Below are 18722 nucleotides of genomic sequence, written 5' to 3'. Positions count from 1 at the left end.
AAGACTCCATCTCAGAAGAAAAAAACAAAAAACCCTCATACATATTTACATATATAACTCTGAAGAAAACCAAAATCTTAATTTTAAAAATCTGGTGTTTTAATTCAAATTAATATTCTAATTAGTATCTAATTAAAGAATGTCAATTTTTGTTGAAAAATAAACATAAAATCAATAACATTTTAATCTTTATTTAAACAGGACCATAACGTTTAAAAACGTGTATCTTTCTTATCTTTGATTTTTAAACAATACTCTGAATGGGAAAATGGAGCAAGAAACTACAATCAACAAAACCATCAATGCTGTATACTCAAGTCTCCACTTTTCCTTCTTATTAACTGATAGTATCGAGTTGGTTATTAAAAATCAAATTCCAATTCAGAATAAAGTATGTTTAAATCTCGGCATACAAATCAACTAATGGTGGTAGACAGTAAGTGCATATAAAGACTAAAATTTTATTATGCTTTTTAAAAAAGATAATTACTTAAAAATCCTTGTCATTATGTATGCCAATTATTAAAACGCTATTAAAATTAAATATATGCTAAAATTTATATTAAATGTATTTAAGGTTTTCTCAGATAATAAACTGACGTACAACTATTTTGTGTTACCTATATTTTAATATTGCTAAAAGCTCTAATTCTTCTGATTGCTGATTTAGTAAGCACATGATACGTAATTTTTGAAAAGTATTACTGTGTCAGAGCTATGGAGGTACAACACAGTGAAATGGTTAAGAGCCTACATTTGGAACAGTTACCTAACCACTCTATGCCTCAGTTTCCTCATTTGTAAAATGCAGATAACAATAGTACCTACTACACTTTTATAAAGTTCTTAGAAGGATGAAAGGAACTGATTCATGTAAAGTGATTATAATGGTGCCTGCAATATGGTATAAAATATTAAATAAGGAAGTGGTGTAAGTTTAAAATTGTTATCTTTTTACCTCTTTCTCTTTTTTCTTTTTGTCATCTTCTTTCTTTTTCTTACTTTCTGGCATGAGATCATCAAGCCAACTAAGTTCTCTCTTCGTGAAACACAGGTCCATGAGTTTGCGTATAAACACTAATGCAAGAACCTTTAAAAAGTGGGGAAGGAAATATTAAGTAACACATAATACAAACTATATCACTTAAAGAGGAAAAGCATATTTATTAAATCTTATTAAAAAATGCTTCATTTAGTTTAAAAATTATTCACGCATCATTTTGTTTCAAAGGAATTGAGTCAATTATTTATCTTTTTTTACTTTCTGCTAAAAAAAAAAAAAAACTATAAAGAGGGGAAAAAAGGAAATGGCATTCTTAACCTTCTCCTGAATAAATCCCTTGCACTACACATAAAATTATGAAGCAGGTTAAACACTGAATATCAAAGCAAAAAAAATTAATTTTTAAGACATTATATATTATGTAAGTATATATAATTTTTAAAAATCTCTTGAGCAATGCATTAGAGTACCTATTCCCAACATTAGGTTTTAACTTTTCAATCATATGGGAGAAATGAACTACTTTAATTTGCTTTAACTGCTGCTGAAGATGAGCATGTTTTTGAATGCTGATTGGCCAATGAGATTTCCACTTCTGCACCTGCTATTTCCTAAACTTTGACTGTTTTTTCTGTTGGTTTTTATGACTTTTGTTTATGAATTTATGAGTTCTGTGCAGTTTGAATAGAAATTTTTTATCTGCCTTATATGTTACACATATTTTCTCCCAGTTCACAGTCTGATTTTACTGTTTTTTATACTTTTTGAACATATAAGAAACATTTGATTATCATGTGGTCAAATACAGCATATCTTCCTTTTACACTTGGGTTTTCCTATCTTCTTTGAAAAGTTAGTCCTGATCAATGGATTATACAATACTCTTTTACATTTTCTACTACAATTTATTTTACCATTTAAATACTGAATTCAATTATGATTTCTGAACACGGTCTCAGATAAGGAGTACAACATTACTTAGCTTCCAGTATACATTTAAATCGTCCAATACTAAATTCTCCCATACAAAAGAAATACTACCTTTAATGAAATAACCTGCTTATGGTATTCAAGTGATAAAATTTCAATGTATTCAGATACATTTCTGGACCCATTTGTCTATTTTTCTGATTTGTCTATTCATATGCCAATTCTATATTATGGTGGCTACACTGACTTGTCAGCAATTTTTAAATATTTGGTTATTAAAACAGTACAGTATCAGCACACAAACAGTGAAGTAGATGGCAAAGCAAAGCCCTCTATGCCAAATCCTAGCCAGGAATCCTTCTTAGTTATAATTATCATTATCTTGTTATTCTCCAGTAGTTATGTCTTTCTTTCTAATGAATATGTAATTTACATATAGAAAAATTGAAAAATAGCACGTGTACAGTTTGATACTTTTGACAAATGTATATACTACTCATATAATGCACACCCAGGCAAGATACAGAACATTTCTACCATCCATGTTTTTGAGTTAGGCATTTATTTTTTATTTATCCAGTTCCAAATTATTTATCTAGTTCACAATGACACCACCCCCCACCCCAACACATACATTCAGATAAAACTCCAGTAGAATTTGTACTTGGCACTGTATTACATTCAAATGCGATTTTTCAGAAAACTGAAAGTTTTATAATATGAAATCTTTAAAACAAAGAACACGGTATTTGTTCAGGTCTTATTTGTTGTCCCTTAATACTGTTACTGATTGAATTTTGTTCCTCATTAAAGACAGTTAAGTCTTAACCTCCAGTACCTCAGAATATGAACTTATTTGGAAATAAGCTGTTGAAGAACACCATGTGACAACAAAGGCTCCAACTTCAGTTACCCAGCTGCAAGCCAAAGGAATGCCAAAGACAGCCAGCAAACCTCCAGAAGAGAGGAAGAGACAAGGCAGGATTCCCCTGGAGGCTTCAGAAAGAGCATGTCGCTGCCCACCCCCACATACTGTCTCTGGTTTGTGGTACCTTGTTACAGCAGCCCTTGGAAGCTAATACAAATGCTATTACAAAGCTTTTTTCTTTAAAGGGGTCTTTCTTTTAAAATTTATTCTTAAGTATTTTATGGTTTTTGATCATTGAGAGAGACTGCCTACAAATTCATCAAGTTTTCTAACATCCAGGCACCCTAACACAATTCTTATTAATTGTATTAAGGGCTCAGTCGTTTTTGTTTTTAACTAAAATCACTTGGGTTAACAGGTATACGATCACATTTTCAACAAAGATGTTAATAATTTCTTTGAAGCCAAAGTATCATTGTCTATCTACTTAAGATATATTACTCTTAGAAATTCTGCTAAATTTGTTTACTTGCTAATATTTTAGTTTAAGGTTTCTGCATTTATATTAGTAAGAAGGCAGCATAGATCTTTTGTGCAACTTAATTAGCCTTGGGTATTAATAACTTGTTAGTGTTTTTTGAGAAAAATTGCATAGGTTTCCATCTTTTCCTTCGGTCTAGAATAATTCAAGAGGGTACTGTAATTATCTGTTCTTTAAAATTAAGCTTTTAACCAATCTGACCCTGATACTTTAAGGACAGGTCTTTAACCACTTTTCCAGTTTCTTCTACGCAACTGGGCTATACACAAATTTTATACTTCTAGTGTCAATTTTGGAAATTTAGATATAGTATGAAAATAATCCATTTGTTCCAGGTCAGAGGTCAGCAAACCATAGCACCTGAGTTAAATTTCATCCACCACCTATTTTTATATAGCCCATAACCTAAGAATGTTTTTTTTACAGATAAACATTTAGAATTAATTTGATGGTAGAGAACAATAACCATGAACCCCAATTAAGTAAAATAATGTCAAATAAAAAATAATTCCATTCTTCTAATAGTCCTATATTTTTAAAATTATTTTTAAAATTTCATCAGTAAGATTACATAAGTACCCACATAATACTCTCGTGACCTACAAAGCCTAAAATGTTTACTATCTGGCCCTTTACAAAAGAAAGTTTATTGACCTCTGCTCTAGATATTCAAATTTGTTGATATTCATGCAAGTGTTATTTTCATCAAGTCCCTTGAATCACCTCCATATCTCTGGTTATCTCTCTTTTCTCCTCCTTAATCTTGTATATCCATTCTCTCATTTTCTTCTTTACATGGGCTTGGGAGTGGTTTATCCATTACTGATTTTTTTAAAAAAACAACTTAGTTGCATTGAAGTCTTCTTGAATAATAAAGGCAATGAAGTGCATACACCTTTCTCTCAGTGTAACTTTAGTTGTACTCAAAGTTTTAGACATTGTTATAATTTTCTCTCTTTTAATACCTCTAGATGGTTTTTTAACTGTTTTCTATTCAGAAATTATTTAGAACAGTGTTTAATTTCCAAATATTTAAGATTATTTTAGTGGCTTTCCATTATTTATTTCTAATTTAACTGTTATTAGAAAATACTACTTGAGTAATTTTTATAGCTTTTTAAATTCTGTAAGGTTTTCTCTGTGGCCATGTACAAAACCAATTTTTACATAGTATTTACAGAAGAATGTACATTCTCTATTTGTAAAACGCAATATTCTGTGATAATTTAATGAATTATATTGTCTTATTAAAGTCATCGGTAGCCTTCATTACTTTTTAACTCCCAGATCTGTCAATTTCTGAAAAAGATGTATCAAAATATTTTAATAACGAACCATGTTGTTTTGGTTCCTTTGCTTTTACATTTGAAAATGTATTTGTTCCACAAACGTCCTGAATTATGAAGTTATTTAAAAACACAAAACCGAGTCCTACAGCCTAAGGACTAAAAAGCAAAACAAACAAAAATTTACAAAATAATAAAACTGAGGCTGGGAAACAACTGGTTTGTATCTAGTAACAGCTAATTCACATTTTCAAACACCTAAGGTACTTAAAATGCATTATTCCTTTTCTCAAAGTCAATTATAAATATTAATAAAAAATTACTGTAAACATATTATTAATTAGTGACAAAATAAGTCTGAAGAAATCTTACCATCATGGGAAAAACCACTGCAGCAGCTGAAACTTTTATCACCCATAAAAGGACCAAACAAGTAAGCTGAATAACTGTGAAAATATGGACCTTCCAGAGCGGCACATAACGGAGGTATATCAAATCAGGCTGATGCTTAGCAGGCATTCCAAATAATTTTATACGGTCAAATAACTACATATAGAATAAAAAAAACAAAGAAGTTTTCAATAAAATATTTCTGCTATTTAGAAGAAGAATCTATGCTCAACTTTAGGATTTTGTGTATTAAATTGTAACTTCCTTGACATTTTCTGATAGCACAGGAGAATGTTACAGCAAGGATGCTCTGGATCCAAAGGGGGGTGAGAGGGGTGGAAGGTGGGAACCAAGCAACCACTTGCACTGCCGTAATTAATTTAATCAGAAAACTCAAGCCAAAATGTTTAATTCAGAGGATTAAAATATCTAGATAAACTTATCTGCTATAATCGAATGCACAAGTCATTTATCTCTTTGAACTTGTTTTCTAATGTGCACAACAAAAGAATAGTCTGAGTGACTTCTAAGGTTCTTTCCAAATCTAACCAGAAAATAACTTGAGATAACAATTACAATTCTTCACTAATTGAAAATAAAACTGAGCAAACGCCTTCATCTTTTTGAGCTTTAATTTCCTCATTTACACACTGTGAATAAGATCAGCCCTAATCATCTCACAAAACTCTTAAAAATCAAGTGAGATAAGGAAATAATTTCTTGACCAGTGAAGAGTAGATGCTGGATGGTGCTGAAAAAATAAAGATGCTTTCCTGCCACTAGCCTATGAATTGGAAACTTTAGACAACATCCTTTTTCATGAGAAAAGGTGGTCATGTAGTGCTAACTGTGCTTTATGATCTTTTTTTGTTTGTTTTTTTGAGACAGGGTCTCACTCTGTCACCCAGGCTGGAATGCAGTGGCATGACCACAGCTCACAGCAGCCTCAAACTCCTGGACTCAAGCAATCCTTCTACCTCAGCCTCCTGAGTAGCCAGCACTATAAGTACACACCACCACAGCCAGCTAATTTTTAAAGGTTTTGTAGAGGCAGGATCTCACTGTGTTGTCCAGGCTGGTCTCAAACTCCTGGCCTCAGGTGATACTCCTGCCTCAGGCTTTCAGAGTGTTGGGGTAACAGACATGAGTCAGGATAGCCAGCATAAATGTTTTATACTAAAATTACATTAGTACAAATCTTAAGAAGTTTTATTAGGTTTTTTCCCAGTAACTATTAAAACAAAACAAAATAATGAAATCACTGGTTTAGCTAATAATCTTCAATAAGTCCTTCTATTTCTGTTTCCTGATTTATATTAGGATTTCTTCCTTTCCTCTCTCCCAACTGGTTAGTATTTTGAGGATCACAAAATGATGTAAGTGCTAGGCTTCATAAGCTGTACTGTGTTACACAAATGGCGGGTCTTGCTATTTTTATAGGAAACTAATATCTACCTTTTTAAGTACCAAACCTTTTTTTCAATACAATCCTTTTGATCCTCCCTCTCACTATACTAGTCTTTATTGAGTTATAAGGCTTTTCATTGGCTTCAATTAAAAACAGGTAAGGACCATGTCAGCTCATGATCTCACTCTCTGTGGAGGAAAAAATGTGCAGTAAGCAAACAATAACTTGGCAAATGTCTGAAGTCATCAGTTAGAAAACTAACCTCCCCTCAAAATGCCAGAGTTGAGAATAAATCACTACCATCATTAAAACAATCTTTGCATACTTACAATTATCAAGTTTCTATAGAAAATCATTAAATACTTAAAACTTGCCTGGATTCCTTTTAATGAGGAAACTCCCATATAAAGGAAAACACCATACAGAACAGGCATTGGAATAAACTGTAAATAAAATGACCACAATTAGAACTCATGAGTAGTAAGTAAACAAAAACATAATCAGTGAGTAATTATAGGGCTAGAATTAAAAGATCTTTCAATCATGAGGATTAGACCAACCTAACATTTCCACACATAAGAAAATTGCTAATATACAATAACCTGCTTGAAAAATGCCTCATTTTCTACATGTTGCTTCCTAAAAAGGGAGTATGTTCACTTAAGATCGGGGTACTGCAGTCAGACTTAGTTTTAAGTCAAACTTAACTTTCTGTACCTCAGTTTCTATATCAGATTGCTGTGAAGATTCAATGACTTCAAATACATAAAACACTCAGAAAAGCACCTGACACATATTAAGCACACAAGAAGTGACAACCATTATCATTGCTATCACTACCTGCTGCAATGAATACTAAGCAGTAGCCTTTACTGAATATACTAAGTAAAATCCATCTCCAAAATAAAATCCTTACTACTTTGGCAGTTATGACAATCCCAAATTGTCTACACAGTTCACACCTATTCATCCTGCTAGAAAGTCTGGCTATTAACAGAGCCCATCCATTTACTTGAAAACCACAAAAAGCACTCTGACCTAAGGGAGAAGTGTACTATAAGGAAAACCAAATTAAAAAATGACAGACGAAAACCACATCTACTACATCTCTTCTAAACAACCTAGCGTGTCTTTCTAAGGACACTGGAAAAAAAGAAAACAATTTATGAAGCAGACATATTTTAAAAAATCTAAGTAATGCCTGTAATCTCAGCATTTTGGGAGGCTGAGGCGGGCAGATCACTTGCGGCCATAAGTTTGAGACCGACCTAACATGGTGAAACCACCATCTCTACCAAAAACACAAAAATTAGCTGGGCATGGTGGCACGTGCCTGTAGTCCCAGCTACTCAGGAGGCTGAGGCCAAGAATCATTTGAACCCAGGAGGCAGAGGTTGTAGTGAGCCAAGATCATGCCACTGCACTCCAGCCTGGGTGATGGAGTGAGACTCTGACTCAAAAGAAAAAAGAAAAAAAAAAAACGCTAGGAAAAAGAAAAAAGAATGGGAAACGCTCGTGAAAATTACTTCTATAAATATCAAAATAACAAAAATTTTGTAGTAATAATTTTCATAAGACTGAAGACCAATATAATGATATGAAAAAAGGAGGAAATTTTCTTTAATAGCAAGGGGGGAGGAGGGATAAGAATATTAGAACAAATCCAAAAGGTCTGAGATGTTTAGCTGGAGTTGAAGAAATCTGTAACGGAGACAATAGACGAAAAGGGAAGTAAACAGGGGAAGAAAATTCTCACAGCAGAAGGCACAAGTTTCTTGAGGAAACTAACAGAGACTAAGCAGGGTAAATGAAAAGCCCCTAACTGCCTCCCTAAGTATCTGAGATTTCACAAAAACAGAAGTTAAAAAAAATTTTTTGGTTTATCTTAAAGAGGGAAAAGGTCTCCATAAAAGTACAAAAACCAAATAGATTTCAGATTTCTCATTAGAAAACTGGTCTGTAGAAAACAATGACTTTAAGATCCAAAAGAAAACTATTTTGAACATCTAACTATGGATCAAATGTTGAGGTAAATAGAGACATTTTGAAATACGCAAGAACTCTCAATAAGTTCCCCACTAATGGTACCATGTGCAAAAAGAATTTATCAATACAAAAAGTGAATACAAGAAAAAAGGAACCTGCATATACAATTTTTTACAGTAAGGGAAGGTAACAGATATTAGAAAGACTTATTTGGTCTTGAGGCTTGGGCTGGAGTAAAATAGGGTATATTTCTGCCTCCCTGCAAGCAACTCACACCGCTTAGTCCTCACAATCACACTGCTTAGTCCTCACAATCACACTGCTTAGTCCTCAGCAAATACCATCGTAATACCATTTATGTGTTCCCAGAGGGTTTAAATTTCTATAATCTAACTTAGAGGAGATGCAAGGAAGGCTTAATTATCATCATAGCACAAAATGTAAATGTTAATAACAACTTTTACAATAATAATAAAATTAAAAATAAAAGCCAACAAGAGGGATGTGACGGAAGACAGAATGAGGATGGAGTCATAGGTGAAAGACACAACTTTAGGTCAGCAGCTCTCAAACTCTGTGGTCTCAAGACTCCTTTACACTCTTAAAAATTACTGAGGTCATTTCCCCTCCCCCATAAATACTTTTATTTTGAGTGTTTTATACATATATTTGCCATATTATAATTTTTTTGTTTTTTGAGACAGGATCTCACTTTGTCACCCAGGTTGGAGTGCAGTGGCCCAATCATGGCTCACTGCAGCCTTGACCTCCCAGGTTCAAGCGATCCTCCCACCTCAGCCTCCTGAGTAGCTGGCACCACGGGAGCACGCCACCATACCTGGCTAATTATTTTTATTTTTATAGAGACAGGGACTCATTATGTTGCCCAGGCTGGTCTTGAACACCTGGCCTCAAGCAATCCTCCTGCCTTGGCCTCCCAAAGTGCTGGGATTACAGGCGTAAGCCACTACACCTGGCATATATTATTTTAAAAATATATACAGCTTACCACTGAAGTGCTTGCTATACTAAAAACCTAATGAAATTATTTCCCAAGTAAACTGTGGAAAACAAACCTAATTTTAGGTATTTTAAGCATATTTTAATGTTTCATGTTCACATAACTAAGTATAAATGTTATAATAAGATTGTAAAACACTGCAATAAAGAAATTTTACCTTTAGGACTGAAGTCATGAACACAGAGAGGCCCATTAGAATAAAAATCATTAGCCCTGTAACCCGCTGTTCACGAATTCCCAAAAACTTGGGTTGTTCCCCTGGAGCAGAACATTCAGATTCAACTTTTAAGCTGTTGACGTGACTTATTGACAACACTGTTGCAGCCACAAACCATGGAAGTCCCATGACAGAGCAAACTCCCAACATAACGCCAACCATGAGCAAATCAAGGTGATAGCCAGCTCCTTTCTGAAAAGTGTAATGAACATAAATATCTGTAAGTCCAAATTGTTCCCTCAATTTAAAATTCTACACTAATCATAAAGAGGGAAGAAGCTAATTTTCATCTTACATCTTTTAATGTTCTAATCATTACGAAAACAGCTCAAACCCTTGAAGAATCACAATGCTTAAGGCAAAATTCTAAAATTACCTTCAATTTGTGTTCCTTTCTGTTTATAATTACAGCTGTGATTTGTTGATCCATAAAGATGAGGATTGTACAAAGCAAAGCAGGAATAGCAGCTATTAATAAGGTCCACCAAGGATTATCTCCCAGTGGGCTTATGATCCACCCTCTCTCTGGATGAGTAGGCTGTTAAAAAATTAAAAATAATTTTCAAAAAGTCTCCCTGCTGTATTGCACTAAATTTCCATAACATAGACTTGATCTGTTCCAAGAAATACCAAGGAATGGGAAATAACTTAAATCTTGAACTATATGGTGAATTATTTTCAAAGATGGCCACAGTAATTCTTCCTATCCCTACAAGCATACCTCCTGCCATGTGACTCAGTCAATCTTTCCACCTAGAGGTGGAGTCTGCTTCCTTCCCCCTTGAAACCAGGATGACCCTGTGACTTTAACCCACAGAATAAGGCCAAAGTGACACTATGTGATTTCTAAGTCTTAACCTTAACGAACCTTGCAGCTTCTTCTCTAACCTGCTTTGAACCCTAAGATTATTACGCTGTCGAGTAAGCCTAGATAAGCTTTCTTGAGGATAAGACTATCCTCAATATAGTCTATATGGTAGTGGGTGTCGGGGGTGGTTCCCCAGGCAACTATTCCAGCTGTTTCATCCATCTGATCTGAGGCCTCAGACATAGGAATGAAGGCATATTACCCCCATTGATGACTGCACCCCATAGAGCAGACCACAAACCAGCTAAGCCTAGTCTCAACTGCCACAGAATTATAAACAAATAAAGGGCTGTTATTCAAAAGTTTGTTATGTAGAAATTGATAAGCAAACTGGAATTTATTTCCACATGTTCGTTCATAATTCATATAAGGTGAAATCAATCTACCTACTAAACTCCTAAACTAAACTGCTTTATAGGTCCTGCAGACTTAGTGATTTTGACAGGGTCAGTACTAAATCAGAACTGGTCCTCAATACATGATATTTCCAAAGGACTACTAACAAAAATCTGGCACTTTATGAGGTACTAATACATTTTGATGGTACAATGTAAGATTTATTTCATAGCAATTTTTTTTTTAAAAGATCAAGAGAGTTTAGCATGTTTGGGAGAACACTGCATATATTGAAACCTAAACATATGATTTTATTACCTCAACTTGGTATTAAGCTTGCTTCTTCTTCATGAAAACATTTGTCAGTATAAAAGGGAAATTCAATACTTTCAAAGTTCGGGTAATTCAATCTTTCCACATTAATATATATTAAACTACCTCACACTCAATGTTGTGTATGAATAAAAATATTTTATTCTACTTATACAATGCCATTTACTCTTAAGAGTTCCTTGATTTGTTTCCCCAAGTATATTTTAGGCCCCTTGAAATCAGCCTATTACCTGAAAGCCATATCAGTAAATTAATAACAAGGACATATTTAAGAATCAGAATAAGGAACTTAGGCCAGGATTATAGGAAATTACATCACGTTTTGAACCAATATTAATTCACAGTTTCATTTATTTATATATTCTCACAAAATAAACTTAAAGTTTAATATTTTCATATTTTTATGTTAAAAACATAGACTTTCTAAAAATTGTTGGCAGATCATTTTCCACCTGTGTACCCTACTTTAAAGACCACTGGTTTTAAAAATAACATTTTTTGGTCTCAGTGCAATATTATAAAATTAGATTTTATAATATAAAATAAAATGATCTTCATTATATTCTTTATTTCGGATCCCTTTTAAACCAGCTGCTTCTGAAAGAAGTCACAGAACTTGTTAAATGAAATATAACCAGTGACACTATTCACAATGTCTTTCCTTTTAGCATAAGCAAAGGAGGATGGAAGAAAACAAAAACACAGCAGAAGGAAAATGAATATATTCAAATTTGCTAATGAAAGCAGAAAATTCAAATGGATGCTCAGATCAAATAGCATTTTTCTTATAGAACACATTTCGTTTTCTCCTTATGCTACTGGAAATTGTTACATGGAACTTTCCAACTACTGTCAGATATATTACCCTTCTAGAAATTTAACTAGACCCTCTGTGCCACTCCTAGAAAATTCAATTTTAGGTTACTTTTTTTTTTTGAGATGGAGTTCCTCTCTTATTGCCCAGTCTGGTGTGCAATGGCATGGTCTCAGCTCACTGCAACCTCCGCCTCCTGGGTTCAAGCGATTCTCCTGCCTCAGCCTCCCAAGTAGCGGGATTACAGGCGCCTGCCACCACGCCTGGCTAATTTTTGTATTTTTAGTAGAGACGGGGTTTCACCATGTTGGCCAGGCTGGTCTTGAACTCCTGACCTCAAGTGATCCACCCGGCTCGGCCTCCCAAAGTGCTGGGATTACAGGCACAAGCCATTGCACCTGGCCTGGGTTACTTCTTTATAAAAGAATAAAGGGTGTTTCCTTCTCCCTGGAAGGTACAGCAAGAACTCCAGGTAGGAGAGCAAAGACTTTTTTTTTTTAAATGGCTCCCTACATCTTACCACAAATATTTTCATTCGCTCTCTCTAATGGACCAGCACTGACACTTTATTTTTATTTTTATTTATTTATTTATTTTTTTGAGACGGAGTCTCGCTCTGTCGCCCAGGCTGGAGTGCAGTGGCGCAATCTCGGCTCACTGCAAGCTCCGCCTCCCGGGTTCACGCCATTCTCCTGCCTCAGCCTCTCCAAGTAGCTGGGACTACAGGCGCCCGCCACCACGCCCGGCTAATTTTTTGTATTTTTTAGTAGAGACAGGGTTTCACCGTGGTCTCAATCTCCTGACCTCGTGATCCGCCCGCCTCGGCCTCCCAAAGTACTGGGATTACAAGCGTGAGCCACTGTGCCCTGCCCAGCACTGATACTTTTAAGTTCACATGTCTCTTTTCTGTCCATATTGTCATTGTTTATATATACATGAAAAACACATATAAATTATTTCCTTTCAAAGCATCAGCCCTTCAAAGAGACTACATACTTTTAAAACAATACTACTGAGAAAATAGTATCTTGCTTTAAAGTAGTATGGTATTCCCAAGTAACAAATAGCCACTTGTTTTAACCCTTACCTCAAATTTTTCAGGAACATGAAGTTTAGGAGATGGGACTCCTACAAGGTAGTCAATTGTAACCATTATTACTATTGTGAGAAATACGGCAAAATCACTGATTGTCGATCGCACCTATGTTAAAGGAATTATGTTAATATAAACACAGAAATACTATGTGTTCTTTCTAAACAATTCACATCTTTTATTGATAAAATTGTCACTACAACGTACAAATGGAGCTTTTAACTAGTGACAATGTTAACAGAGAAACACATTTATATTTAATTCTTTCCAAAAATATAAGAAACACATTTCACAACTAACCTAACAACTCTTATGGTACCATCATCTTCCTACTGTGAGCTCAGGCATGCAATATACATTTTTCACTATGAATAGTTTCTTTATTAACCAGTTGGCATGGAGTATTAACCTCAAAAAATATATCACCATTTTGAAATAAACCAAGGAAATAAAAAACAAAAATACGAATATTACCAGAATTCTAAAATTATATCACAGTTACCTTGGTAGGAAAGTAACGCTTGGTCTTAAATTGCTTGAGGAATGAAGACAGAAAAAATGTTGTGAAAAACAAGATGACACACCAAAAGAGCACATCTGGAATATAAGGTCCATGATGACCACAAGCTGACCCTAAGAATACACCATGAAGTTTTTTACATTCCTGGAAAAAAGAAGAAAGAAAAAAGAGAATGGGGGGATTCTTAAGTATTCAATAAATTATTATGAGCTTCATTGACTCGTAAGATGCAACTGATTGTAAGAGGCACCATTACTTTGTATTCCTTATAAAGAAAAAACATTGTCCAGTCAACTATAACACACTAATTGTAATATATATCCTGAGTTCAATATTATAATTTGAAAAATACGTGCATCTCAAATCACTAAAATTTTGCCAAGTCACTTCATATACTCCTTTCTTTCAGTTCCATATTCCCTATAGTGAAAGCCTCGTAGTGAATATTATTTGTGAAATGTTTCTTCTGCATTCTTGCTTGTCCACAATTTTGCCGCTTTTGTTTCTGAACAAGTGGTTTAAAACAAAAGCAACAGATAGAAAATTAATACTACGCTCTTTTATGATGCTGGATAAGAGATGGCTACAGTACCTAAATTAAAATCACTAATAAAAATTGTGTTTAGCTTTTCTGACTTGACTCAGTACCTTCAGACTAAAAACACAGGGACCATAAGCAGTAAAATGACCGTTAAAATATTTCCATTAATAAAATCAGTAACATAATAATATAGCATAATAAAATGCAATTATAGAAACTACTGACTTCATTTTCCTTTAGGGAAAAAAAATAACTGAAAGGCAACCAGAGATTAACAGAAGCACATGCCACTAAAGTTCTCCTTTTTGTTACTTATAATCTAATGAAGCTCATTTTAACAAAACAAGTCAGTTGTACCCAAAGAAAAATAGTTAAATGTTCCATTATTTTCACATGCCATGTGCTGAGATTAGTAAACCTAATCCATTCCATGGATCATGAAAATAAAAGCTATACCATTACCAGAAAAACAAAAATACCCACCCTGCATGGCCCTTTGGGATAACATGAAAACACTTATATCTATATATCAAGACATCTGACCCATCATGAAATGAATTCTTTGTAACAAATCACTTTCATTTGAACACCTCTATTAACTATACCTCTTCCTTAACAAAAATGACTTTTTAAATATAAAGTAGTTAAGCATTAATCTATGTTTTTTCTTTTATTGGTTCTTAGAGACAGGGTCTCATTCTGTCGCCCAGGCTGGTAAGCAGTGATGCTATCACAGCTCACTGTAATCTCCAACTCCTGGGCTCAAGTGATTCTCCCTCCTTAGCCTCCCAATAAGTTAGCTACAAGTGCGAGTCACCATACCAGGTAATTTTTTAATTTTTGTAGAGATGGTGCCTTGCTATGTTGCCCAGGCTGGTCTCTAACTCCTGGACTCTAGCAATACTCTTGCCTTGTCCTCCCAGAGTGCTATGGTGTGAACCACCATGCCTGGCAATTTTTACTGCTTTAAATCAGCACTGCCCAATAGATACATTAGATGATGCAGATAATGTAACATTTCCATCACAGAAATAATGGAAATACAGAAGCCAGTAGTCACATGAATTGACTGAACACCTGAAATGTGGTTAGTTAACTGAAAAACTAAACTTTTAATTAATCTTAAGTTTAAAAAGACACATGTGGCTAATGGCTAATGTATTGGACAATACAGCCTTAAATTATCAGTGGGATAAAATTTCAGATAATATCCTTCAAATTATATAGTAAGGAACTAACTATCACCTTTAGTGAGAAAGGAATGACCTACACTTACTTATATGATATAAAAAGCACAACGGTAGCTCAAGGGATCTTAGTCTTAATTCTAACTACTGGCAAACTTTACATCTTTATTTCTAACTCCCAGGCTTGGAAATGTCAAAAATAAATATTCTAGGATTAGGACAATATTCCCCCAGCAGAACACAAACATCTGTAATAAGTATTCAGCACACGGTAGCTGTTCATTAAATGTTTTTAATTCTTTTTCCTTTCTCTTCCCTTAATGTTCGACCCAGACTAGTCTTGATGAGTTAGACAAGGTTAACTTAGACATTTAGGACATTAACACAGCACTTCATGATCTAAATAAGCTGTCGATGGAGCAGATAACAGATAAAAAGGCAGGACAAGTGGATATAAAATATCGTACAGTATATGTATCCACAGTCCCAGTAAACACTTCCTTTGAATGTATCAATCTAAGTAGAATTAGAAAACAGAAGTATATTCACATCTTTGTACTGTTCATATCTTGGAAGTCAAATATAATCCACCTTCATCTCCCGTGCCAGTTTCATTCTTTTGAGCCTATACTTTCGAGCGCATGATACATAAAAATGTGGTAACTACTATCTGGTCAAAACAATACTACATTCTGAAAACATACTACCGATCCATCAATCAAGAAGAAAATGGAGGTCTAATTAGAAAAAGCTAAAAGAACCAGATAAATATTATAAAACCCTTTATTTCAAAATATACTCACAGAAACAGTAAGATTTCTCCAGGAAATATTGTGTGCTGTTATATTCTCTTTCTTCCATTGTGCTAGAGTTTCATTGCTGGGGTAAGGAGGTTCAGTACATACACATCTGAGAAATTAGAGTAGGAAAATGTTTAGTTAATGAAGCTAGTTATGTCCTTGACAGGGGCACTATTTTACTTAAAAATCTGAGATGATTCCACCATGTTTAGCAAGATTAGTCTCCACTAAAGCTTATCTACTCAACCTCCATAGTAGTTACTGCTGTCTCCCCCCACTCCCCCACAGCACGTATAGATTCCCAATAAGTTATACTACCATTAATTCTTTATAACTGACAAGCCCTACCTACTCACAGTCACCCTTTGTTGATCTTAAGGCTCAATCTTAAAGAAATAAATAAAAAATAGTTTCTCATCAGGACAGGACTAGGAGAGTCATAAGGAAATCAGAGTTCAGTTCATATCCAGAACTATTTCAGCCACCTAAAGCTAGAACACAGGTAAGCAAAGAAACTTTTAAACACGGACTTAAAAGATGAAAAGTAATAATCATGAATGTTCCAAACTAGATTATGAACTATTTGAGAAAAGGCAAGAAGACAGACTTTGGAGTCCATCCAGGCGCTTTTAGTAGCTGACTGACCTAAGGCAAGTTTTAACCTCCAAGGCCATCAGCTTCTTCACACACAAAAGGGGCTATGATGTGAATAAGTAACACTACAAATACAAATTTATAACATAAATTAGGCAACACTCCTAACACAGTGCCTACAGACGCTCACAGAATGTTGGCGAAATAAATGTAATTCACATGTAATTACCCAGTTAACCAGAAGGAAACACTGCTCCAACTGGCTGACACTAACTATAAGTCATGCTTTATAAAGGTCAAAGAAGCAAAAGGCAAGGAAAGAAAGATAAAAAAAAATTTGTTTAAATTAAAGCTTCTAAGAGCCAAGAAGATAGTATATAATAGATTTGGCATCATAGTGTCACTAGTATATTGAAATAGGTCAATGTCTTACAGGAATTTTCATACCCTCTTTATTCTGTCCGTCAAAGTTGAGTGTGTGCAAGGAAAGGTAGCAGGGGAAGAACGAATGAACAAAAGGGGGAAGTACATGTATCTGGGGCTTAGGTGGGTAGAAAAAGAAAAGCTGTATCCTTTTGTGTATTTTGGTAACCATATTTTTCCCTGTAAATCAATCAAATGCAGTTCCACATTTACACCAAGCATGACTGCTAAAGACAGCACATAAAGGCATGTACTTAAATATGTCTACTTTTAAAAGCCTATTTTACACTTATTGAATATACTTGCCAAACTTTTGTAACTATTACACATTTTTCAAATCCCACTTTATTCTAGCATTTAAAAAGATTTTCATTGCACTTTTTTTTATCAAAACGAAAACACATATTGAATGTACTGAAATAACTTTCAGTAAAAATTATCAAGCTTCAGCCAGGCGCAGCGGCTCATGCCTATAATCCCAGCACTTTGGGAGGCCGAGACAGGTGGATCACCTGAGGTCAGGAGTTTGAGACCAGCCTGGCCAACATGGCGAAACTCTGTCTCCACTAAAAATACAAAAATTAGCCAGGCACGGTGATATGTGCCTGTAACCCCACCTACTAGGGGGCTGAGGCAGGAAGATCACTTGAACCTGGGAGGCAGAGGCTGCAGTTAGCTGAGACTGTGGCACTGCACTCCAGCCTGGACAACAGAGAGAGACTATGTCTCCAAAAAAAAAAAAAATCAAGCTTCAAAAATATTAATAAAGATGCAAAATTTGAAAAATATAAAAAAAAGTCTACATTCTATTCTACGTCTAGCACTTAAAGAATATAAGATCCAATGTAATAATTGCCTGATTCAAATATGTAGTGGATCAGTTGCCAATCACATTTAAATTGGCCAATCCAATTCAAACAGAAGACCAAAACATACACATGTGAATAAGCTATTTCAGTGAACAAAAAATACTGAATTTAATCAACTTTATTTTTGTTCATTGAATGCTGTGACAAAATGTCATCTGAAACAACCACGTCACTATCACATGGCTAGTTAAGTAGTTACAGCTAGTTACACTATCATACTGCAAAAAAATTCATTTTTTGAGGCTCTGACATCTCTGTAAAAACACATTTTAATATTAGGAGAAAAGAGAAATACTTACGAATAGCTGGTCAGTTTATCTAAGTTGTTGTGCATATTAAATGCATATGTTTCTCCTAAATCAAAGAGCTTCTCCAAAGCCTCGTAGATGAATATGATGCAAATAAGGGCTGCAAAAGCCTCTTCTGTAAATCGAGTAATATAACACACAAGGCTGCTTGCATCTGTTGCAACCAAAACAATGCACAAAAAAGAAGTCCACAGACCAATACTGGTTCTTAAAGACAGATAAGAAAGTTGATAATCTCTGTTTAGAAAGAAAAATATGAATACGATAAATATATGTGGAATAGTATTTGTACCTAAAATTTTTCATAGCAAGCAATGGGAACAGCATGAAAACATGATTCCTAAAAGAGAATGAATTACAGAATGACAAAATAACAACTAGAGAAA

The 18722-nt window shown here is 34.4% G+C and overlaps 1 protein-coding gene across 6 annotated transcripts in view; it reads right to left on the bottom strand.

The window, feature by feature from the left end:
• Positions 1–18722, bottom strand: part of SLC4A7 (solute carrier family 4 member 7) — a 110817-nt gene that overhangs the window by 12222 nt on the left and 79873 nt on the right. For all 6 annotated transcript variants that reach the window (XM_030812245.1, XM_030812247.1, XM_003256783.3 and 3 more), the window contains 9 exons: positions 18328–18573; positions 16146–16251; positions 13597–13758; positions 13089–13202; positions 10027–10188; positions 9591–9842; positions 6801–6869; positions 5001–5174; positions 959–1090 (listed from right to left, as the gene is read on the bottom strand). In XM_030812245.1, coding sequence (XP_030668105.1) covers positions 959–1090; positions 5001–5174; positions 6801–6869; positions 9591–9842; positions 10027–10188; positions 13089–13202; positions 13597–13758; positions 16146–16251; positions 18328–18573 — 1417 coding nt within the window. The remainder of the gene's footprint in view (positions 1–958; positions 1091–5000; positions 5175–6800; positions 6870–9590; positions 9843–10026; positions 10189–13088; positions 13203–13596; positions 13759–16145; positions 16252–18327; positions 18574–18722) is intronic.

The sequence above is a fragment of the Nomascus leucogenys genome, chromosome 4 (genome assembly GCF_006542625.1).
Source record: "Nomascus leucogenys isolate Asia chromosome 4, Asia_NLE_v1, whole genome shotgun sequence".
Lineage (NCBI taxonomy): Eukaryota > Metazoa > Chordata > Mammalia > Primates > Hylobatidae > Nomascus > Nomascus leucogenys.
Note: the sequence above shows the minus strand (reverse complement) of the source record. Positions and strands in the feature narration are given on the sequence as shown.